The sequence below is a fragment of the Gallinula chloropus genome (assembly GCF_964237585.1).
Source record: "Gallinula chloropus genome assembly, chromosome: 12".
In the NCBI taxonomy this organism is placed as follows: domain Eukaryota; kingdom Metazoa; phylum Chordata; class Aves; order Gruiformes; family Rallidae; genus Gallinula; species Gallinula chloropus.
In genome coordinates, this window is record NC_140097.1 from 837,112 (window position 1) to 860,156 (window position 23,045).

Consider the following 23,045-nt stretch of genomic DNA (forward strand, 5'->3'; position numbering starts at 1 on the left):
GAGCTCCGAGCCGAGCTGGGCTGCTCCTCGGCGCGAGGAGGGGGACGGACGGACGGACGGACGGACAGACGGACGGGCGCGGAGCCGCGCAGCCCGGGGAGGTGAGCGCCGGGAGGGCAGAGCTGCGGCGGGGCCGGGGCTGCGCCCAGCGCCCGGGGAGGACCCGCCGCGCAGCCCATCCTCTGCCCCCAGGCTCTATGCGGGACGCAGCCGGCCATGGAGAAGTTGTACTTGGCCGGGAGCAGCGCCTGGACCCTCAACAGCTCCGTGGGCAACGGCAGCCTCCGCCTGGAGAACCAGAGCTCCGGGAGGAACGGCAGCGCTGCCGACCCCCTGAAACGCAACGAGGACATGGCCAAGGTGGAGGTGACGGTGCTCTGCCTCATCCTGTTCCTCGCCCTGACCGGCAACCTGTGCGTGCTGCTGGCCATCCACACCACCCGGCAGAAGCACTCCCGCATGTACTTCTTCATGAAGCACCTGAGCATCGCTGACCTGGTGGTGGCCATCTTCCAGGTGCTGCCCCAGCTCATCTGGGACATCACCTTCAGGTTCTACGGGCCGGATTTCCTCTGCCGGCTGATCAAGTACTTGCAGGTCGTGGGGATGTTTGCTTCCACCTACATGCTCTTGCTGATGTCCCTGGACCGGTGCTTGGCCATCTGTCAGCCGCTGAGGTCTCTGCACAGGCGAGCGGACCGGCTCTCTGTCCTCCTCACCTGGCTGCTGTGCCTGCTGGTCAGCATCCCTCAGATCCACATCTTCTCTCTGAGGGATGTGGGCAACGGAGTGTACGACTGTTGGGCAGATTTCATCCAGCCCTGGGGACCTAAAGCCTATGTCACCTGGATAACCCTCATGGTCTACATCATCCCCGTGCTGATGCTGAGCATCTGCTACGGCTTAATCAGCTTCAAGATCTGGCAGAACGTGAAGCTGAAGACGGCTCACGGGCCCAACGTGGGTCCGAGCTCCAGCTCCCGCAGCGGGACGGCGTTTGCCAGGGTCAGCAGCACCAGGCTCATCTCCAAAGCCAAGATCCGGACAGTCAAAATGACCTTCATCATCGTGCTAGCCTTCATAGTGTGCTGGACTCCCTTTTTCTTCGTGCAGATGTGGTCGGTGTGGGACACCAACGCTCCTCAGGAAGGTAGGTCCTCTCCCTCACCACGGCCCTGCCTGTGCGTGGGCTGAGCAACGCTGCAGCCAGCGGCTCTGCTCTGGGCCGGGCTGGGGAACAGGGAGACAGGCAGAGTCCTGGCTGTGGAGAGCCCCCTGACAGGCAGCAGGGGCTGTGCCCGAGCAGCAGGTGAGGGGTAACCTCACCCCCAGCCAGTTCAGGGCCACCGCAGTTCAGGGCTCGGGCTGTGGGCTGGTGAGGTTTCTGCCGTCCCTGGGTGCTCCTGGGAGCTCAGCCCTCCCGGGGCCGCTCTGGGGTCCCTCATGGTTCGGTGGCTCGCCCCGGGGCTGCGTGGGAGCTCAGCCCCCTCCGGTGCCCAGGGCTGGGAAGGAGGCGGCTGCGCAGCCTGAGTGCCCAGCAGCTTTGCTTTCACCAGATCGCTTTGTCCTGGCTGAGGACTCTGCTTTCTACTCCTCTGCCCTCCTTTCCCTCTCCTCTTCTCCCATTCCCATCACCCCGGGGCCGTGCCGCTGGTGTTTTATCTCTGGCTGGAGCGGGGTTCCTGCGGAAAGCCCCTGATTTACGAGCTGAGGCTTTTCCTACAGGACGTGGTGTCGCTGCTTTGCTGTTTTTCATACTCTGCTCCTGTCAGCACCGAGGCTGCAGCCCCAGGAAATATATTGCCCTCCACGGGCTCTGGCTGTGCGAGTCTGTGCTGAGCCCGCGGGTCCTCCGCACCCCCAGGGAGAACTGTCCAGGAGAGCTGGAAAGAAAAACTCTGCACGAGTTTGTGAGGGGGCAGGAAGGGGGAAAAAGTCCTTCCAGGGACAGCTCTTCCTTGGACAGACTGACCTGACCGGGCAGGAACCCCGAGCCTGGGGATGCTGGAGACCAGTGAGGGGCTGGTACTCCCGCCACTGCCCCGCAGCCCTGCTGTGGCAGGGTTTGGAGTTGGGAGGGTTGGGAAGCCTGGTGTGCCCTGCAGCCTGTGCACATCTCTCCTCCCAGAGCTGACAGCCCGGCTCCAGCTCCCCTCACTTCCCCTGCTGCCCCCCAGTGCTCCTTTCATTTCGGGGGGGAAGCAAGGCACGGCCTCTGAACCCCCCGGGGCTCCAGGCCCCTGGGCTGCTACCTGATCCGGGCTGGTGGAAACTTCTAGCTTGTCGATCCGCCCTGGGATGGAGCAGTGTCTCCCCTCTGCTGTATTTCAGAGCCGCAATCTCCAGGGCTTCCACCTGACTCATCAACTAACAAACCTCTGCTGCTCTGCTGATTCCAGTGCGAGGGGGGGATGGCTGGAGGGGGGATGTTTATGGATCACACCCTGCTCCAGGACTGTTTTCCTCACCCACTGCGTGCAGTCGGCTCTGCAACACCTTCCCTTCCCTTCCCTTCCCTTCCCTTCCCTTCCCTTCCCTTCCCTTCCCTTCCCTTCCCTTCCCTTCCCTTCCCTTCCCTTCCCTTCCCTTCCCTTCCCTTCCCTTCCCTTCCCTTCCCTTCCCTTCCCTTCCCTTCCCTTCCCTTCCCTTCCCTTCCCTTCCCTTCCCTTCCCTTCCCTTCCCTTCCCTTCCCTTCCCTTCCCTTCCCTTCCCTTCCCTTCCCTGTCTGGATGTGTGGGACCGGTGTGGGCACTAACGGGTGGGAGCTCTGCCAGGCTTTCACAGCACAGTGAGGGAAAAGCCTTGGGGGGTTACTGGGGGTAGCAAAGGCTGGGAGCCCCCAGCCCTCTGTCCTTGCTGCCCACCTGGGGCAGAGGAGGGCTGGGGGGTCAGAGCTCTGTGTGGAAGAGTTGGGCTTTGCCCGAGGGTGCTGCCCTGCGTCCCACGTCTCTGTCCCTCCGCACCGAGTCCTGGGCTGCCTTGGCTGGGCAGCATCACGGGGTGCTGGGCAGGGGTGTCCCCCGCAGCAGGAAGGGAATTCGGCTGCTTCTCACCTCGCAGGCTGTGCAGCCTGGGCAGGCACCTGTGCAGCCTGCGTGGGCGTGAGGTCAGGGGAGGAGGAGAGGCAGCGGCAGGTGCTGGCTGTGCAGCCCGGCGGCCGCAGGGCCCTGGCACACGGGTGGCTGCGCACGCAAAGGCTGCGTGCAGAGGGACACCTGCCCGGGACACGGCTCGTGTCCTCCGTAGAGGGGTCACGGTGTCCCTGGCAAGGGGGCAGCTCTTCCCACCGGACTGAATCCCGGTTAGTGCTGGGCAGGCACCCTGCAGCGTGCTGCCTGTGATCCCCATGCCGTGGCACAGCCTGACAGGGCTCCTGGGTGCTGCTCGGTCCCCAACTTGGTCTGGGGGGCTGGGGCATCGATGGGTGTGGGGTATGCAGACACCCCTGCCTTGCCACGGGGTGTCCCTGGGCCAGTCGTGCCGGGCCGTGCCCACCTTTGCTGGCCATGCAAACCCACGGCCTCGTGAGCAGGGCTGGAGCCTCAGGCTGTCATCCTGGTGTCAGCCGAAGCACCGGGTCCTTCACCACGCAGTTGTTAGAGAGGTTCCTGCTCTGCACCCCACGTAATGTGTGTGGCACTTGGGTCCTTGAGTCACAGCTGGCCTGAAGCGTCTGAGACAGTGGCATAGCTCCCTGCATCTCCGAGGTGATGCCCTGGGACGGGCTGGGGGTGATGGCATCTGTCTGTGTGGGGATCTGCGACTGGTTCTCACTTCACTTCTGCAGCAGCAAAAGTCCCACAGCCCTTCCCTGCCTCTGCTGAGCAAGACTGGCACTTCGTGGACCGTCCCCCTGGGGGGACGGTCCACGAAGTGCCAGTCTTGCTCCCTGAATCCCCCCCCAGGGATCCCAGCCGGCCTGCCAGAGGGGACACAGCCCCGCTGAGGGCCTGGCCTGCAGTGAGCACCATGAAATCCAATTTCTCCCCCGCAGAGAGAGAGGTGCTGAGTCAGCCGTGGCTGGTGGGGTTGTGTTTTTGAAGTGGCTAGAAGGGCTGTGCTGTACCTCAGGTCTGGCGCCCGGGATTTGAGCGCCATTCCCCATGGATTGCTTTCATCCTGTGCTTGAAATTAGAAGTGGTTGGACCAGACATCACTGGAGCAGGAATTATGCATGAGCTGGTTGGAGGTGAATCTGGAAACCGGTATTCATTACTCACACTTCTTCTCTAGTTTAAAATCTGCAAGTGGATTTTTGCAGAGGCAGGAAGGGACCAGAAGCAGCCAAACCCAGGAGCTGATCCTCACTGCTGGCACGGCCCCCAGAGCACAGGGAGATGAGGCGATGGGCTGAAATCACAGGGCACAGAATACAGGCTCTGTCCTCATGGAGGGGCTGCCCGGGGGGCTGGGGCTGCCTGGGGAGCTGGGGCTGCCCCTCCTTGTCCCTGCTGCCGTGGTGGGTGCGAGTCCCACCGTCCCCTTTCTCTGCAGCAGGTACCTGACCTCTCGGCTGGGACAGTCGGGTACTCAGTGCGCTGGGACCGGAGCGCAGCAGACACGGTGTCCCGGCACCACCGCTGTCCCCTCCCGCCCCCGGCACTGTGTTTGCAGCCAGCAGCCATTGCCAGGCTCCCAGTCTTCATTACTGAAATGGGAATGGCTGTCGTTTCCCCTGGCAGAGTGTTCCCTGACAAAATTGATCTGGGGGTGGGGGGAGGAGGAAAATGCCACTGCTCCCCGGGGCTGGGAGAGCACCAGGCAGAGGCCTGGATGGGCCCAGGCTGGTGGGCACTGTCGTGGTGGGACTGGCCAGGAGCAGGGGACACCCCAGGGCAGTGTGCTGTCCCCACAGGCTGGGTGGCTGGGAGCCACCAGACACCCCAAACTGGCTGCTGGTGGGGAAAACCAGACTGAGACACCCAGCTCTTCCCGTTTCCCACCCTGTTCTTTGCCACGGCAGCACAAGGGGGCCACGCTTCCCCCTCCCCACGTTGGGCATGGGAAAGGGATGTTGTGCAGCTGATGCTGGGGACAGCTCTGCCTCTTCCCAGGGCACTCCTAGGGTACCCCCAAGCAAGCAGGCTGCGTGGGGGCTGGTGGGCAGCACGGCTCTTCCAGGGAAGAAGACCAGACCCGAGTTGTGTATCCCCATCCTCCCTCCCCATTGGCATCCGCCGGCTCTTAACTGATGCACTGACCGGGTTGTTTCTGCTGGGAGGAGGGGGGGTGAGGGTTCAGGGTGGGGGGGTGGGGGGTTGCTGCCAGCCCGGGTGTAGGATGAGCTCCCCCCATCCCCGGAGTGCTGGTTCTCGCTGCCCACACCGTGCCCTGACGCTGCTTTCTGCCCTGCAGCCTCGCCCTTCATCATCGCCATGCTCCTGGCCAGCCTCAACAGCTGCTGCAACCCCTGGATCTACATGCTCTACACCGGGCACCTCTTCCACGACCTGATGCGGCGCTTCCTCTGCTGCTCCACGCGCTACCTGAAGTCGCGCCCGGCCTGCGACCTGAGCGTCGGCAAGAAGAGCAGCTCCTCCTCCTTCGCGCTCAGCTGCAGGAGCACCAGCCAGAGGAGCTTCGCGCAGCCGGCCCCGACGTGAGGCGGCAGCGGCCGGGACCCGGCGCTGCCCCGGGAGAAGCCGCCTTTGGACACACGTGCCAGCGGCTGTAGCTACGTCTCTGTGTGTAGCATGAGCAGCGGCTGGTGTCTAACCCGGGGAGGACTCGGTTCAGCTCTGCCTGGGACTGGACACCAAGAACCCCCAGACCACTGACAGGGGTGGCTTTTGGGTACTGCTGGAGGGGCAGGTTTTGCCCCAGCGATCCCGTGCTGCTGGGGAAGATGTGCAGCATCCCTGTCACAGGCAGGAGGCTGCAGCACGATGGGTGTCCCCCCAGGAATGCCAGCTTGGGGCACCCGGCCCCATCTCTGCCTGCAGCAGGAATCCCACGGGATGGCAGCGCCTGGCTGGGCAGAGCCATGGGGTCTGCTCACAACACGGGTTCACTTGCTTCACTTGAAGCGCCATGGGGCAAAGGTGGCCCCATCCCTGTGTCCCTGCATCCCTGTGTCCCTGCGTCCCTGTGTCCCTGCATCCCTGCATCCCTGTGTCCCTGTATCCCTGTGGCCCTGCATCCCTGTGTCCCTGCGTCCCTGCATCCCTGTGGCCCTGCATCCCTGTGTCCCTGCATCCCTGTGTCCCTGCGTCCCTGCATCCCTGTGGCCCTGCATCCCTGTGGCCCTGCATCCCTGCGCAGCGCCAGCCCTTTTTCCCCCAGCCTGGACAGTGGGAACAGGGCTGGGGATGAGACCCCCGGGGGGCAGCACTGACACCCGGGTGTCCCTGCCCGCCCTGCTCTGCTCTGTGGGGAGGGGGGGACTGCACACACGGGTCAGGGGGAGACAGGAGCGGGCACGGCTGCAGGCTCAGGGGATCTGTGCAATAACACGCTTGCTGAGAGGGCTCAGCAGCTCCCTGAAGGCTGGTGGGCAGTGGGGTGATACTGGGGCTCTGTGGGGGTTAGTGGGGAGTGCCCTGCTGAGTCCCCCCAGCCAAGCTTTAGCTTTGGGTCTGCTGCAGCCCCAGTTAGTCCTGCTCACCAGTGCTGGTTCCCTGCTCCAAGGCACAAGGTCATGCTTACAGCATGGGGTTTATTGTTAGGAAACTCCTGTAAATAAAGTTTTCTGACTGTGTCTGGATGGAGAGCGGGGGGAAATGTGTGTGGGGGAGGGGCAACACTGAGAAGAGGAAGGAAAGTGGTGTGAAGCAATGCTTTAAACACAGGGCCCAAGGATGCTGAGTGTGAGGGTGCTCTTGGTTTGGAGGTACAGTGCTGAGCAGTGGGGGACCAGCCACCCCTTTGATCCACAGCGTGCTGGGAGCCGTGACGGCCTTTGGTGGGTGGGATGGAGGGGAAGGCAGCTCTGGCTGAGGGCAGCAGGAGCTTTCCCTGGAGTGGGGGGCAGCAGGGCCCCTCGGCTGCTGCTGGAGGGACCCCCGACTGCCTCCCAGGCTGCAGCAGGTGGGGATGCATGAAGGCCGGGCGGGGTGGTCAGAGGGTACGGTGATGGCTTCACTTCCACTTCATCCACAGGAACATCCTCACCTTTCACATCCTGGCACTCCTGGGCTTCTCCCAGGGGCTTCCCGTGAGCTCCCAGAGCCATGCAGCACACCCAGACTGGGGTAAGTCCTCAGGACAGAGGGAAGCATCTTCCTCCTGTGTTGAGAGTGATCAGCTTGGGCACGGGGTGGGGGTGTGCTCAGTTTTATGGGGATGCCCAGGGAAGGAAAGAAACCGTTGGGAAGAAACCTTGCAGGAGTGATGCACAGAGCACAGAGGCGGTGCTGGGAGGAGCGGGGTGTTGCTTTGCAGCCCCAGTTCCAGTTATGGGGTGTGGCAGGTGGGACTGTGCCCCACACCTGGGGACACTGCAATGTCCAGCCTGGAGACGCTGGGCTCTGGAAGGGCTCCAGAGGGGCACCAGAGGGGCTCCAGGTTTGGTTATCAAAGGATACCAACCAGGCTGCTCCAGGGTGGAAAGCAAAGCAGAGCTGCTGATGCCTGAGCAGCATGTGCTCCGCTCCATGTGCAGGGAACCCACATCTGGCAGCGTGGGCAGAGCAGAGCTGCAGAGACCACAAAGCCATTCTGTGGATGCAGAGGGAGTAGCTGCAGAGACCACTAAGCCATTCCATACAATATCATCCCAGGATTTTTTAAAATTATTTTTATTTCCACCAAAAAAAAAAAAAAGCTTTAAAAAATGCTCATGATGAAATGTGTTTAGAACCTTTTTTTCCCATACAAATACCTAAATATCCTTTATTTGGTACCACTCCACCCTTCTGGAGGCCCAGTGCTGCTGGAGCACGGGCACTGTATTGCTCTGGAAGAAGTCTGCAACCCCAAGCCCTTGGAAAAGCACCAACAGAAAACCTGGCTCTTCCTTGTCCTTGGCATGGCACTAGGAGAGACTTTGGCTCTGAGTCTTTGCTGGAAGCCAGGGAAGAAAAGCACATAAATACAATAGAGAATAACCTCTGAACACGAGCCCCCCCGGCCCTGATTCAGCAGGGCACTTCAGGCCGGAGCCAGGACCGTGTCCAAGTGCCTCCAGCGCTCGGCTCCGGGCAAGGGGACTGGACAGATCCATGGGCAGAGCAGGGCAGGAAGCAGCTCCCCACGGGACTTTGTCCCTCATCCCTGTGTTGCTTTGGAGCGGCTGGCAGCGGGCAGTATCCCGGGGGGGCTCCTTCCTCCACTCCCCCCCACACGTCTGGGTGAGCCCCGGATGCTGTGGCAGGGGGGCTGCCCATGGGGATGAGGGCAGAGCAGCACCTTGGATGCACCGGGTGCCCCCCTTGGGGCAGAGCCCGTGGGCTTGGGCTGGTCCTGCCCCCCCAGTGCCGGGGGCAGTGGAAGCAGGGCGGGGGGGGTATGGTACCCAGGCTCGAGCCTGCCCAGCACCCAGCAGGCAGCCACTCGGTAAGTTCTGTGCCCGAGGAACAAGCCACTCACTCCTGCTGCTCCCCACGTGCTGCCCGGCTGCCTCCCGGCACCCCGGGGTGCTCATGGGTGATGCACAGGACAGCTGCTCACTGTGCTGTGCTGCCCCTTGGGTCCTGACCCCAGAGCATCACTGTGCCCATAATTAATGTGCCCCTCTGCCACCAGTGGCTCTGCTCTGTGAGGACCCCAGCCCAGCACACACTCCCGGGAGGCAGACACAGATTCCACACGTGGATTGATGGGGCTCTCAAAGCTCTGCTGAAACACAAACACTCATGGCAAAAGAAGAGGTTCCTTTCCCTGTTCTATCCAGAAGAGTTTTGTGCAGTGTGATGTAACACAGAAGCTTCCATGACAAGGATTTGCAGCAAATTAATAATAACAATCGAAATGCAGGTGTTTGTCATAGTGTCGTGCTGGACTGAAGGGGTGGAGAAGCAGGGTGTGGTCTGTTGCCCAGCAGCATCTCGGCACCCTCGCTTCTCACTCTGCAGCTGCAGGCTGTGGCCCAGGGCTGTGGTCCAGGAGATGCTGCGGTCCCTTTGCCGGGGAGGCTCTGGAGAGCAGAGGGCTCTGCTGGGCTGCTTGCTGGACCTCAAAGCCTCTGGCTTCAGGATGGAGTAGGGAGCAGCCCATCGTGCCTCCACCTGTGAGGAGCATCCCCCACATCCAGCTCTGCCACGGGGCCCCACCGTGCTGCAGGTGCCCGGGCAGGGCTGTCCCACACTGTGGGAGCCAGGGAAACCTGTGCAGGGGGTGTCAGTGTGAGGCTGGCGCTGGGGGCTGCAGGGACCTAGGTCTCCTTCCGGAGAGCCACTCGGATGTTGGTGCAGACCTTGGAGAGAGCCTCGAAGAGCGGGTCGCAGAAGGTGTGGATGCAGAGGGAGTAGATGCGGCTGACGCACTGGATCTCGATCAGGTAGCTCTTGATGCAGGGCACCACTGCCCAGATGTGGCAGAAGGAGATGAGGGCGAAGAGGAATCCCCAGACGACTGCCAGGGGGATGCCCAGGATGGCAGAGAGCAGCCGGTAGCACCAGTACTTGCTGACGGTGAAGGTGGTGTAGCTGGTTTTCCAGACGCCGTCGAAGCTGTAGGTTCCCACCGGCTCAGCTATCACGTCCTCGAAATCCACCTGGGAGGAGACGAGGGGGGTGAGGGTGGTTTGGGGTTAGCGAGGGCTGCGGCGCGAGGAGGGGGAGTGCCCAAGGTGGCAGCAGAGAGCCCGAAGGAAGGGGGCTGGGGGAAACACAGACCCCCAGCATCCCCCGAGCCAGGACAAGCCCCGCGCAGCAGGAGCACCACAGCCTTGCTGGTCCCAGCGGGAGATGGTGAGGATGCTGTGGGCAGCCCCCTGCCCCAGCCGGCACACAGCGCGGCACACGAGCCTGGGCACAGGAGCCCAGGTTTGGCCGCTGCAGGACACAGTCCCTGGTGCCAACCCATGGATGGAGCCGTGAGGCTGGGGCCAGGCCCTGCGATGGGAGCTGTGTGTCCCTGTGTTTACTCCCAGGCAGCCAGAGCCCCTTCCTACCCTTTTTTAGCGTGTGGAGACACGGGCTGCCTGCTCGGCCAGAGGGTGCTTTGGGCTAATGAAAACCCCAGAGCCTCCTGATTTATGGGTTATTCATTTCTGTGTGAGGTGCTCAGCTCTGCCTGTGCCCTGTCTGAAGGGGCAGAGACAGGCCCAGCTGTGCCCTTACAGGGCCGGTGCCGTTCTGCACGGGGCTGGCACCGGCTCCGAGTCACAAATGCTCTTAAAAGCCCCAGGACTGTGAGCAGGGATCTCGGAGCGGTGTGACTCGGGCAGCTGGGGTGTGTGTGTGTGTGTTACACTGCCACATCCACCCTGCTTTGACCATGAAATCAGTCTGCATCATCCTTCATGATGCACCAGGAGAGATCCTGCTGTGACCAGAGCCAGCAGCTGGGTTGGCCGGTCCCCAAGCACCCTCCGGCACCTCTCGGGACACCCCACTGCACAGGTGGGCTGGGAACCCATGGTTTCAGCACCTGCCTGACCACCTGATGAGCTAATCAGGGCAGCAATTAGGGAAGGGAGCAGCAGCCTATAACAGGAGAGCCTCGGGGGTGGTGCTGCTTTTGCCAGCAGTGCATGGGAGGAGAGCCTGGAGGAGTGATGGAGACGGGAGCCAAAGCCTGTGTGGAGCTTGGGGACGGCCCTGGCCCATTCGGGGACCCACAAATGCAGGTACTGCTCTGTGCTTCGCCTGGGATGAGGCTTTTCCAGCTCTGTGGAGCTGCTGTGCCGGGTGTTGCTGTGTGTTGGTGAGGTGTCTCTGAGGCTGTGACACTGTAAGGCTTGGGCCAGGCTCCCTGTGGCCACATGAGCCCACCAGCCCCCACACTGACCAGCTTTGCTGCTGTGAGCCCAGGGCTTTGCCTGGGTAACCCAGGGAGCCTTTGGGTGGGCTGCTCCCCAGGGAGAGTGAGGGTGCTTTGGCTTCCCCCTTGGGTCAGTGGCATGGGTGACTGCGTGCCTGCCCCGGGCTGGCTCTGCTCTCCTTATCAGCTGTGCTATTTTGAGGAGGGAGGCATGCTAGGGAGCTTCAGCAAGTGCCAGCATGCTGCTGAGGTGTGGCCATGTCACTGGGTGAGCCTGGAAATCCTCTTGGAGGCTTTTGGGGATCCCTGAGTGGGAAAAGATGTGTGGGAGGTGGGGAATGGTGCTGGGGTGGCCAGAAGGTGCTGGCATTAGCCCATAGTGGTAGCAGACAGCACCCCCATGCTGGGGAGCGGGTCGGTGTTCCCCAGAGCACTGGGGGCACACGTGGGTGAGCCATGCTGAAGGCTGTCCCTGTTGTGCTGGCAGTGTGGCTGATGGCAGGGTGCAGCTGCTGCTGCCCCACACGCTGCTCAGACACAGGCACGGTGTGGCACAGCTGCTGGGCACGGCGCTGGGCACGTGCTCGAGGCACCGAGCTGCTGGGCAGCTGCTGCTGGCACATCCTGCTGTGCCAGGGCCTGGCTGGGCTGGGCTGGCACACTGGCAGCTTTTCATTCCACCATGCCCAGGGGTTCAGCTGCACCAGAGCTCTAATGCACCCCTGTGAGCTTGTGCCTCGCCAGCGGGATCTGGGCTACAGCCCCTTCCAGAGCCTCTGTGAGCCGCCTTTGTCCCCCCCAGCACGCCACCCTCTCCAGTTAGCACAGCCCTTCCACCGCCTCCTGTGCCCTTGGGACACTGGTGTCTCTGGCATAATGCTGGCAAAGCCTCAGGCACCCCAGCCCTGCGGTCAGTGCTCGGGGAGGGGTCCCTCTGTGCAGCCACCCCCAGAGTGGTGTTTGATCAAAAATAGTCAGAGGAGGCTTGTGGCACCTTCCTGCTGCTGGGAATGGGGACAGCAGGTACCTGAGCGCTCGCACTGCCGGGTCTCCAAGGGTCACAGGCTTTTCACAGCTCCCTTTACATCAGTGGTACAGGCTGGCCGGGGTTTATTTTTGGCTCCTGCCTTACAAAGCAGGCTGCAGTCTCTGTGCATTCTCAAGCTGCAGGGCGTGAAGTTGGAGAGTGTGTTCAGGGAAGGGGGGATATGGTGCTAGCCAGAGCCCAGCACAGCTCATGGCCACCCAGCCCTGGCAGTGGGGCTGCGGCTTGTGGCAGGTGATGTCCCCCCCAGCCCGGGGATCTCTGCCTCTTGCTCAGACTTACAGCCCTGGCTGGGGTCGAGCTGCAAAGGGAATGTCAGGAGGGGCTGGCTGAGGGCTGTGAGGAGGCAGCGATGCTGCGGCGCCTACCTTGACCACGTCCTCGTTGATGCGCTTCGGGTCTCTGTTCACCAGGTCGATCTCCTTGGTGTGCTGGTCCTTGATGATGATCCTCTCCTCCAGCCCCGTCTGCTCCTCGGCCATGGCTGCTCTGCACCAGCGTGGCTGCGGGCGGTCGCTGGGCGCTGCTGGGGGAGGGCCGGGGGAGGGCAGGGTGCAAGGCCCTGGCCCCCCCGCCTGCAGCAGCTGCCCGGCAGCCCTCAGCCCCTGGCAGAGCTCCAGGCTAAAATTAATGTCTGTCCTGCTGCAGCCATCCCAAGGCCCTTAAAGGGGCTTCGCTGGGGACAGCCCCCGTGGTGTCACCTTGGGGGGATGTGTGGGTGGGTGGCTGGTGGCCCTTGGCCTGGCAGAGGGTGGCACAGGGGGTGTGTGCAGCCTCCCAGCAGTGCTGGTGGGACCTTCCCTTGTGCAGGGGGATGGTGTGGGCCAAACAGTGCTGAAACTGGGGCAAAAGTCCTCCAAAGCCTGAGACAAGTTGGTGTTAATGAGGGAAATGGTTGGTCATGAGCCTGTGAGTACAGTGGCTCAGGGGAGATGGGAATCAGGTGTAAATAACGCCTGGAGAAAACATCCTGTCCTGGGATGGCCCGTGAGCCCCAGCATCCCTCCAACCCTGTCCTGAAATGGCTCATGTGCCCAGCATCCCTCCAGGAGCCCAGAACGTGGCTCACAGTATCAGTCTGGATTCCTTTGACTCCTGCTTTTTCCCTGAGAGACAGTTGAGGAAATCCAGAGCCTGGCCTTTGGACCTAGAGCAGTCTGGGTATCTCCTCCATGAACACTGGGTGCCCTGACATTTAGTGCATTAACGAAGATTTATTTAACTCCTGCTGCGTTTTGATCCCCCTCATCAATCAGTCTCTCCAGTGCTGCCTTGGGTTTTGTGGGCTGAAGGTTTGTTTAAAGGTAACAGTTTAGTGGGGGGGGGAACCAAACCACAGCACAGAACATCCACCTCTTGGCCGCTCCAAACTGCTCTTAAATCAGTTTGCAGACACTTTAATTTGAACTAGGACTGGAAAGCCAGCCTCTCTTCTCCCACTGTGCATCCCTTGGGTAGAGGCTGCCTCACAGCTCTCTTCAGTCTCTGCTCAGCCCTGGGGATGCCTCTGTGGCAGCCTGCTGTGCTGTGAGGGGGACAGTCACCCCTGGTGTCGGTGGCAGTGTTTGGAGGCAAAGCCTCTCCGGGGGGATTGCACATTAACCCTCATTAACACGGAGTCTCCCCAGGGCTGTGAGCTGGTCTGTTGAGCCCTGTGCCTGTCAGGCAGCACTGCTGTGGGGATGTGCTGTGGGGCTCACTGCTGAGAGGCACAAGGGTGGGCAGAGACACCCATGGGGGGGGGATGCTCCCAAATGAGCCTTGCTGGTGCCCCCCAGTGCGTGGGTGCTGCTTTCCCCTTCCTTGGTGCAGGCAGCCTGCCCACCCCCCTTTCCTGCTGACACAAGGCAGCGGCTGGGGGAGCTGGGGGTGCTGAGCCTGGAGAAGAGGAGGCTGAGGGGAGACCTTCTCCCCACCTCCCCTGCCCTGCCAGGAGGGTGCAGAGAGGTGGGCGATGGTCTCTGCAGCCAGGGGACAGGAGATGGGACAAGGGGCAATGGGCTCAAGCTGCCCCAGGGCAGGGTCAGCTCAGCTGGGAGGGCAAAGTTCTTCCCTGGCAGAGTTGTGGGGCTGTGGCACAGGCTGCCCAGGGAGGGGCTGAGTCCCCAGCCCTGGGGGTGTTGAACAGAGGGGAGATGAGGTGCTTGGGGAGATGGTTTAGCTTAGGATGGGAATGGTTGGACTTGATGGTCTTAAAGGTCTTTTCCAGCCTTGTGATTCTGAGGTGGGAAGGATGTGTGGCCCATGGGGAGGGGGGAGCAGTGCCCAGAGCTGGCTATGGACATGGCTGCCTCAGAGGTTCGGTGCTCAGCTGGCTGGGGGGTGAGGGGGGTACCCCAGCTGCAGGCTGCTGCCTTCCAGAGCCATCAGTGCCTGTGCAGTGGCTGCACTGAGCCCCGTGGCTGGGTGCCTGGGCTTTCCAGCGTGTGCTGGTTCTGTTCCAGCCCTTGGAGCTGATATAATGTGGAAATGGGGCTGTGCTCTTGGGTTTGGCTGAGGCATCGCGGGTCTCTTGGGCACATTCATTTTTCCTGAGAGCTCGTGATGACGAGGGGCTGGCTGAGCATCGCTGCAGGTCAAGGACTGACGGGCTCCTGCTGCTCGCCCTGTGCTTCAGTGATGCTCCTGTGGGGAGGGCGCTACCTCAGTCTGCAAACTTTGTCTTGGGGTTTCTGCTTGAGTGAGAGCAGATGTGGTGATGTCATGGGGTGTGACACTTCCACGGCTAAAACTGTGCTGACAGCAGCCTGTCAGAGACCCCCAGCTCCTCCTGTAGGGAGGGGAAGGGTGGGACTGGGGGTGTGAAAGTAGCCACACAAACCCACGGGGCATTGCACACAAAGGGGGCACCTACGGAGAAGACACAAATCACATGAAGGTTGATGAGTGTGGGGTGGTGGGCTTAGATCGGGGCAGGCTCCTCCCAGGGAGGAGTGCTATGGGTGACCCTATCCTGGCTGTGTTCCTCAGGGTGATGGGGGGCTGCAGCCCTGTTGGCAGCACCCTGTCCTGTCCCTGTGTGGCTCGCTGTGGGGCAGCTTGCTGTGCCCCCGTTCCTTTGCCACCCCATGGGGTGAGTGGGGCAGTATGGCATGGCTGGGGTGTGCAGCCCACCCGGGAGGCAGGGTAAAACCTGGTACCCAAGCCTGGCTCCAGATGAGCTGCCCGGGGGTCTCTGCCCATCTGTGGGGTCTCGGACCTGTGCAGGGTTGGTGCCCCAGCCCCCTGCCCACTGTGCCAGCACCAGCCCCTTCGTGAGCAGCTGGAAGAGCCCGAGCCCAGCATGGGCTGGTGCTGCTGGTGAGTCCTCTGTGCTCCAGTGCTCCTGGCACCAGCTCTGCAGCCAGACCCGCCCTGGCTCGATGAGGACGCTCTGTGGCACCGTGGCTGTGAAGGCTGAGGGCTACAGGCCACGTCTTGGGGTGGTGTTGCTCAGTGAGCCGTGTTCCCCTTACCCCAGCTGAGGGAGCACATGGCTGGGGCAGCAGGACTGCTGGGGTGGTGTCTGTGGGGCTGCTGCCTGGGGGAGCAGCGATGCTCGCTGGGCCAAGGACCAGCGCCCAATTTAGGAGGCACAGCTGCTCCTGGGCCCTGACAGACAAGTGCCACACGAGGTATCCTCTCTGCTGCATTCCCAGCTCGTCCCACACAGAAGGCTTTCCCCCAGGAGAGGGTTGGTGGCTTGGGACCTGCCCTCCCTGAGCTCTGGGGGCTCAGATGGCAGCCCCAGGGCTGTGTGGGGGGATGGCAGTGCAGCCGTGGGGCGCAGCACACGTGTGTCCCCACTTCACTGGGCCCTGCCCCACCTCTGCTATGGGATTTCTGATGGTGTGAGTCACTTGCTGTCTTTAACTTGGGCTGGGCTGCTCCTTTGCCTGTCCCCAGGCTTTGGTGTCCCGGGCGTGGGAGTAGGGGAATGTGGACCTGCTCAACGTGCAGCTCGAAGCCTCTCGAGTGGCAGTGAGAGGAACACTCTGTCAGTGCTATAAATAACTCCATTCCTGAGTTCTTTAAGGCTGTGAATGGGACACCCCATGAAAGCTGCTGGTGAGCAGAGGCTGCAGTGCACCACCAGCAATATTAGTCTGTTAGTAGCTAATGACAGCCAGAAGTTTGGTTGCTAAGGACAGAGGATAAAGCAGTAGTGGGGTTAGGAAATATTAATGCCACCCCTGGGGTGGGTGTTGGTGAGATGCACTGAGAGAATTTGCTGCTGTGGCTGGTCTGGTGGAGCCCCTGTCCCATCCCAGCCGTGCTGATGGGATGAAGCAGCCCAGTCTTGGTGGTGGTGGGTGAAAGGGCTGGCCCTGTGGGACTGGCACAGAGATGTCCCTGGCACAGGCCTCCCACCTTACTCTTGGGTTCTCAAGTGCTAAGGAGTGCAGGATGCAGAGGGCATTTAATGGTGTCACTGCTCCAGCAGCAAGTGGCTGGCAGCTCGAGCTTGAGCAGGAGCTCTGTCATGTTTAGTATCAATTAAAATGAGATTTCACTGAGGAAGAGTAGGAAAGCATTCATTTATCATTCGAGTTCTCTCCTTAGCTTGCTTCAGCTCCAAGTGTTTTGCCCTTTAAAGAGAGGGGAATCTATGAATATCCAATCCGTGCCCCCATGGACATGCAGCCACCTCCTCTTGCTGCCTTGTCTCCATTGGGAAAGCTGGGACAGGAGCTTGAGACCCCCCTCCTGGCAGGATGAGGTGGGCTGTGGGTGCTCTGTGGGGCCAGAGTGAGTGCTGGGGACAGGCAGCTGCTGCTGCTTCTGTGGGGTGAGCTGGAGGGGCCAGGTTTGGGCTTGCACGGAGCAGGAGCTGGGCTGTCCTGTTGGAAACCCTTCCCTTTATTCATAGCACAGCCCCACGTAGCACAGGAGGGAGAGCTCAGAGCTCGGCTGTGACACGAGCCCTGTGAAGCCATTTCATCCTGGGGTCTGCAATCCCAACCCTCCTTTCGCTTCAGACCCTCTGGGCTGCCCCAGCTGGGGTCAGAGCCAGGTCTGGGCTGCTGATGGTGCCATGTAGGGGGAGATGGGGCTACCCTGTGTCAGGACATAGTGGGTAGGTGGGAGACCCGAGGGGATGGTCCTGCTTTGGGCACCCTGGGCACTGAAGGGTCTGCTTTTAATGCTGTGATTAGTGATGCTGCTGCTCTTGCTGTGCAGCTTGTCAGGCACTAATTGAGCCTGTGAGTAACCAGTACCTGTTTCCTAATTCCCTCTTCATCACATTTTTATGGCTGTGGGCAAAGCTGTGTTTAAACCCCTGAACAAATGCTGTGTCCTGTTAGAGGGGAGATGTGCACGGGGTGCTGGGGCAGCTGGGCTGCTTCAGCAGAGCCCTCACCCTTCTGCAGGGGCTTTGCAGGCTGCCCGTCTCAGGGCACAGTGAGCCCTGGCTGGTGGATCAGTGGTGTCACCGGGGCTGGCCGGGGGCTCTCAAGGCCCTGGGGGCTGCAGCCAAAGGCTCTCACCAGCCCCTGTGCTGCTGGGCCCTTTGTGGTGCTGCCGGGGGATGGTGCCGAGCCCGGCTGCGAGGGACTCGGGGGGTGTTGTTGCTCCTCCACTGAAGGCATGGGGGGGGGGGGGATGGCTTTGGAGGGGCCTTTCAGCCTGTGTTTATATCTACACTGAGTCTCAGCTCTCTTCTCTCACACCAGCACTCTAAATTCCTGTGCCTTTTCATTCTAAAATAGCCGGGCTTGGCTTCTCCTTATCAAGCAAGAGGCTTTTCGTGATTTATCACTTGTGACAACCGCTCGGGCAGCCTGATCATCAGATTTAACCAGTTGGTGCACTGCTGGTTAGAGCCAGGGCCCAGCCTTGCCTTTGGCTCTGTTCATCCTGGTGTCATTAGGTTTTACTTTGGTTAAAGCCTGTGCAGCAGGAGGACAGAGCTTTCCCTTCCAGCAGGAGCGCTGCTCCGAGCTGCAGGACCGGGTGCCAGGTACCAGAGGGAAGCAGGGCTGGACTGATGGATGTGGGGTCCGTGGGAAAGGCTGGGAAACCAGGACAGCAGCATGTTGTGTGTAGCCTGCCCCAAGGAGCAGCCAACCTGCTGTTGGTAGAAGGAAGGTGTCTCTGATGGTGTCAGGACTCCACTCCCATCCTCCAGCCCAGCATGGCTTTGACAGCACAGGACAGGAGGGCAAGTGTTTACCCTCTTTGAGGTCCAAGGGAGATCAGGGGAAGAGTCACCCTGGTGCAGGGCAAGAGGGCTGGGGCTGCTGGATGTCTCATCTGGGCATCTTGGGGATGCTTGCATGCCTGGAGAGCCCTTTGCTTCCCCACATGCTGAGCACTTTCCCCTTTCCCAGTGCTCTCTCACTATGGACTCCAGTGCAGCAGAGGTAACATGGTTTGAAGCCTGATGCTCCTCAGAAGCTGGGTCCTCCTTTGAAAGAATCTAGGCTAAGTTGGGCTTTGTCTGAATAGAGCCCTGCAGGAGGGGTTAGTGTGAGGCAGCCAGAGCTGGAGTGCAGAAAGCAGAGCCCATTCCCACTCATAAATAAGCAAGGATGCTGCTCTGGGGTGATGTCATGGCAAAGATGTGCAGGGATTTTTGCAGTGCCGATCGATACTGCTCGGCTGTGGCATGTCCAGGACACTCCTAATGCCTGCAAATAAAGCCCTCTCAAGCCCTGGAAGGGGGGTTAGTCTCTTAATAACCCAGCACAGAACATAGGTACCTATTTCTAGCACTGGGAGCTTTGCACATGAAAAGCTTCAGCTGCTCTTCCCTGTCTTGCTCTTGCTCTGACCTATTGTGGTCCTGCTCTGCCTGGCAGCGCCTGTCTCTAAGCCAAACACTGGGGTGGGCTCAGGCTCCGTGCTGCTCATCACCATTTTCCTCCCCAAACAGCTGGTTTAGAGCTGAGGTTGAGAAGCCAGTGGGGTTCCTGTGGCACTGGGGGTCCTGGCAGCAGCGTGAGCCCTGAGGTGGCAGTGGGGTTATGTTCATCCAGAAGAAGAGATGAGTGTGTGGGCAGCTGTGAACAAGTAGTGCTGGAGATGAGCAAATATGGTCACACAAAGGGTTCCCATCTCCCCCTGGGTACATGCTTCACCTCCAGCATGGCATCCCCTCTGCTCAGGCAGGTCCTGTATGAAACCCACAGCTCTGGTGCTGGAACGAGCTCCCAGCCCTTTGAGTCTGTTAAACACAGCAGAGACTTTCTGTTCCCTACAAGATGTGACTGTGGGGAGTGGATTGCTGTGATTGTGGTCGGGTGTGAGTGGCTTTGGTGCTCCCCCCCAGGCTTTAGCAGGGTCACAGAGACGCTGGGCTGCCTTCAGTGCAGCTGCCTCTCGTGGGGATCCTGCACCCATGGCTGCTCTCTGGGGTCCCTGACCAAGGGCTGCAGCCACCAGCACAAGTATTGCTGCCAAAAGCAGCTCCCCCAGCACCGAGCTGTCTGGCTGCTCCTCGTGTTTTAAGCCAGAGCATCTCCTGCAGTGCTGAGGAAGCTGGGGTGCGGTGGTGACACCCCAGCATGGACCTCAGCCTGCCAAGAGATGGAGCTGTCAGAGCTTCCACATGGTTCATGACTTCCAGCCTGATTTACAGCCTGGGGAGATGGGCTTCCAAGCAGCAATGAAAGCTTGGTGGTTATTGCTTCAGCTCCGTGCTGGCCCTGCTCTAATCTTCTGCCCTTGATGAATGGCAGCACCAGAGGTGTTTTCCTCTGAATCTGCTGTTTCACCCATCAGTCAGTGTGCTGTGTGTCCTTCCAGCCTGCCCAGGGCTGCAGCTGCTTCAGCCTGAGTCCTCTCCATGCTGAGGAGGTGGGTGCAGAGAGCAGGGGCAGGTACTGCTCACAGGCTGTGTTCCCCCTGCCCCAGCCCTGCCCCAGAGTGGGGCAGCTGGGGCCTGTCAGCCAGAAGCAGTGCTGGCCCCAGGGTGGGAGATGCACTATGGCTCCTGGAGCTGGGCTCTGTGGTGTGTTGCAAGGCAAGCAGGCAGAGCCTCCATGGGCAAGCACCTTGTGATGGGCTGTTTTCCAGTGGGGAAAGCAGGGATGTTCCTGGTGCTCCCCCCCTCCAGCTTTGTGGGCTGCCTAAATCCCACCAGCACTCCTCTCTTTCTCCTTGGCTGTCATTGCAGTGGGATGCTGCTTCAGAAGGTGCAGCAGAGATGTCCTCAGAGCATGGAGAATGGGGCCTGGGCTGCAGGACTCCCTGTGGCACCTCCCAGGGCTGCCCCTGAAGTGTGAGCCTGGGTCTGGCTGATGAGAGCCGTGGGCTCCTCAGTGGGTCAGAGCACAGGGTGCTGCTCCCAAAGCTGTCCTGAGGCTTCACCTTGATTTGCAGCATCACTGGGAGGGCTGTGCCGAGCCTCAGCCTGCTGAGCAGGGGATGGTGCTCTGGGGATAGAGCATCCTCAGCAGAGGATGGTGCTCTGGGGATGGAGCATCCTCAGCAGAGGATGGTGCTCTGGGGATGGAGCATCCTCAGCAGAGGATGGAGCCTCACAGAGCCCAGTGCCAGGTGCCTTCCCCCTCTTCTATGACTTGCTTTTCTGTCTGCTTCACTCTTGCTTCAGAGCATGGGATGCTTTCCTCTCCCAGGTCTTGAGGTGGACAGCTGCTCTCTGCAGCCCCCACCTTGGCAAGCTCCATCCCCACCAGCAGACACCAGATAACACCAAGAGGAAGCATTACCTCCCCTTTTTTAAATTTTCCCTCTAGACCTAATTTATTGAAAGCAAAATAAAGCATGTGCCTTGGACAAATATCATGGCATGTCGTTATTCACACTGAGCGTGGTAAGTGAGCTGTTTGGGGACCGTGGAGCATGATTTATTTAGCTTGGGTGTGGGTATAAATCCAGTCTTTGGAGGAAGCACTGTAACTCTGTAGGAATGTGGATGCTCTCACGTCCACTGGAGCACAGCCAGTACCCAGTCCCTAATTTGTGGTGGTTTAAGGGCAGCAGGGCACCCAGCACCATTCGTAGCAGGTTGTGTGGACCAGGTGGTTTCTGCAGTGTCTGAGAGGGGCTGGGAAGTGGAAGGTGTGTATCAGACTCCTAAATGGAGAAGGGAAATTAGACCAAAGACAAAGTTTTCTTCAGTAATTAATAGGATTATTGATTACTGGGCTTGGGATAGAGGAGAGACATGGAAGAAATAGTCTGTTTTGTTCCATTGCCCTGACCCTCCAGCAGCCTTTGGTCCAGTCCAGCCTGGAGGAGAAGGCTGGTGGCAGCGAAAGCAGAGGAAGGTCTCATTGCCTTTCCTGTAGTGCTCAGGCAGAGGTAAGCAGGGCAGGAGTCTGGCTGGTCTGAGCCCAAGGCAGGAGAGCTGTGGCTTTGCAGGGATGTCCAGGAGGAGCTGTGACACCTGGGTGTGGCTGCAGGGATGCTGAGGTGTCCCCACCCCTTCTGGGGGTGCAGATCTGGGGAGGGGGCAGTGCCTGAAGTCCCTGTCTGCACCAGGTGAGGGAGGAGCAGCTGGGGGTGCTTGTTGGGGCTGAAGCTGGAGCTGTGACTGAGCACACTGAATATGGGGCTGAAGGTGGCCAAAAATAGAGTACAAGGAAGGCAATTGGCAGTGATGTGATAAATGGAAGGGAAAAGTAGACCAGGGTCTAACAAGGTCCTGGCTGTGTCGGTATCAACACAGGTGATGTGTGTGTGAATCCCTTGCTGGATCCAGTGTCCATGTGTGGGAGAAAGCAGTGCTGCTCTGCTCCTTCCACACACTGTCTGCTGCTCTGCTCCTTCCACACACTGTCTGCTGCTCTGCTCCTTCCACACACTGTGTCTGCTGCTCTGCTCCTTCCACACACTGTCTGCTGCTCTGCTCCTTCCACACACTGTGTCTGCTGCTCTGCTCCTTCCACACACTGTCTGCTGCTCTGCTCCTTCCACACACTGTGTCTGCTGCTCTGCTCCTTCCACACACTGTGTCTGCTGCTCTGCTCCTTCCACACACTGTGTCTGCTGCTCTGCTCCTTCCACACACTGTGTCTGCTGCTCTGCTCCTTCCACACACTGTCTGCTGCTCTGCTCCTTCCACACACTGTGTCTGCTGCTCTGCTCCTTCCACACACTGTGTCTGCTGCTCTGCTCCTTCCACACACTGTGTCTGCTGCTCTGCTCCTTCCACACACTGTGTCTGCTGCTCTGCTCCTTCCACACACTGTGTCTGCTGCTCTGCTCCTTCCACACACTGTGTCTGCTGCTCTGCTCCTTCCACACACTGTGTCTGCTGCTCTGCTCCTTCCACACACTGTGTCTGCTGCTCTGCTCCTTCCACACACTGTGTCTGCTGCTCTGCTCCTTCCACACACTGTGTCTGCTGCTCTCTGAAGTCATGCCCAAGACTCGCTGGTATTTCATGAAGAAAATGCTCAGCCTTTGGGCAAGAAGGGCCAGAGTCCAGAAACACAGATACTTCCACAGCCATGTGATTGAACAAATGTTGTTCTTTCCCTTGTTTTCATAAGAAGAGAAAGAATCTGGTGAGAAAGCTTTATCACTCCAGAGACTGACAGCTGCTGTCACTTGAGCCTGCTCCTTAGATAAGGACAGGGGAAGCTGAAGAAATGGACACAACTTGCTGGAGGGTCTGGGCTGGCATGGTGAGGCTGGTGGAGACCCTGTGAGGGCAGCTCTGAGCCAGGGCTCCTGCGCATCGCCCGCGCCCTGGGGAGGTGATGCTGTGTCTCCTCGTGGAGAGGGCAGGTGGGTCCCTGTTCTGGCAGGTGGGTTGGGATCCAACAATTCCTCTTGGCCTTGGAGGTGGGGAGCTGGGGAGTCCTGGGGTCCCCCCCCTGGCTGACCTGCCCTTCCTGAAGCTGTGTCAGCAGGGGTAAATGGCAAATTCGACCAGCCCTGTCCCCTGGTGACACGCAGCAGCCCAGAGCGCTGCTGGTCTTGCTGATTTGGGGCCCTTTCTTGGAAAAAGCCAAAGTGATTTCTCCTCAGGACACAGTGGTTGCAAGCAGAAGGGCAGTGTTTTCCAATAGCTTTTTCCCAGACGAATATAAATACCCATGTGAGTGTTCTGTGTGCCCAGGCCTGTCTGGCCATGGGCTGGGCTGCAAACGCCCTTCCCTGCCCGAGCAGAGACTCGGAAATCCCACTCTGGCTTTTCCAGCTCCCTTTTCCCAGTGCTGCTGTGCCAGTGCCTGGGACAGAG

The 23,045-nt window shown here is 60.2% G+C and overlaps 2 protein-coding genes across 2 annotated transcripts; one reads left to right on the plus strand and one right to left on the minus strand.

Moving 5' to 3' along the window:
• Positions 1-216: 216 nt before the first annotated feature.
• On the plus strand, positions 217-5,603 carry OXTR (oxytocin receptor; the record flags this gene model as incomplete). The annotated part of the gene is made up of 2 exons (XM_084269600.1): positions 217-1,150; positions 5,356-5,603. 2 exons carry the CDS (start codon positions 217-219, stop codon positions 5,601-5,603), a joined length of 1,182 nt encoding a protein of 393 aa, XP_084125726.1.
• A 2,109-nt stretch (positions 5,604-7,712) lies between these two features.
• On the minus strand, positions 7,713-12,390 carry CAV3 (caveolin 3; the record flags this gene model as incomplete). Its single annotated transcript, XM_084269678.1, has 2 exons — positions 7,713-9,652; positions 12,277-12,390. The coding sequence occupies 2 exons, from the start codon at positions 12,388-12,390 to the stop codon at positions 9,311-9,313; spliced, it is 456 nt and encodes a 151-aa protein (XP_084125804.1). The 3' UTR covers positions 7,713-9,310.
• Between the last annotated feature and the right edge of the window lie 10,655 nt (positions 12,391-23,045).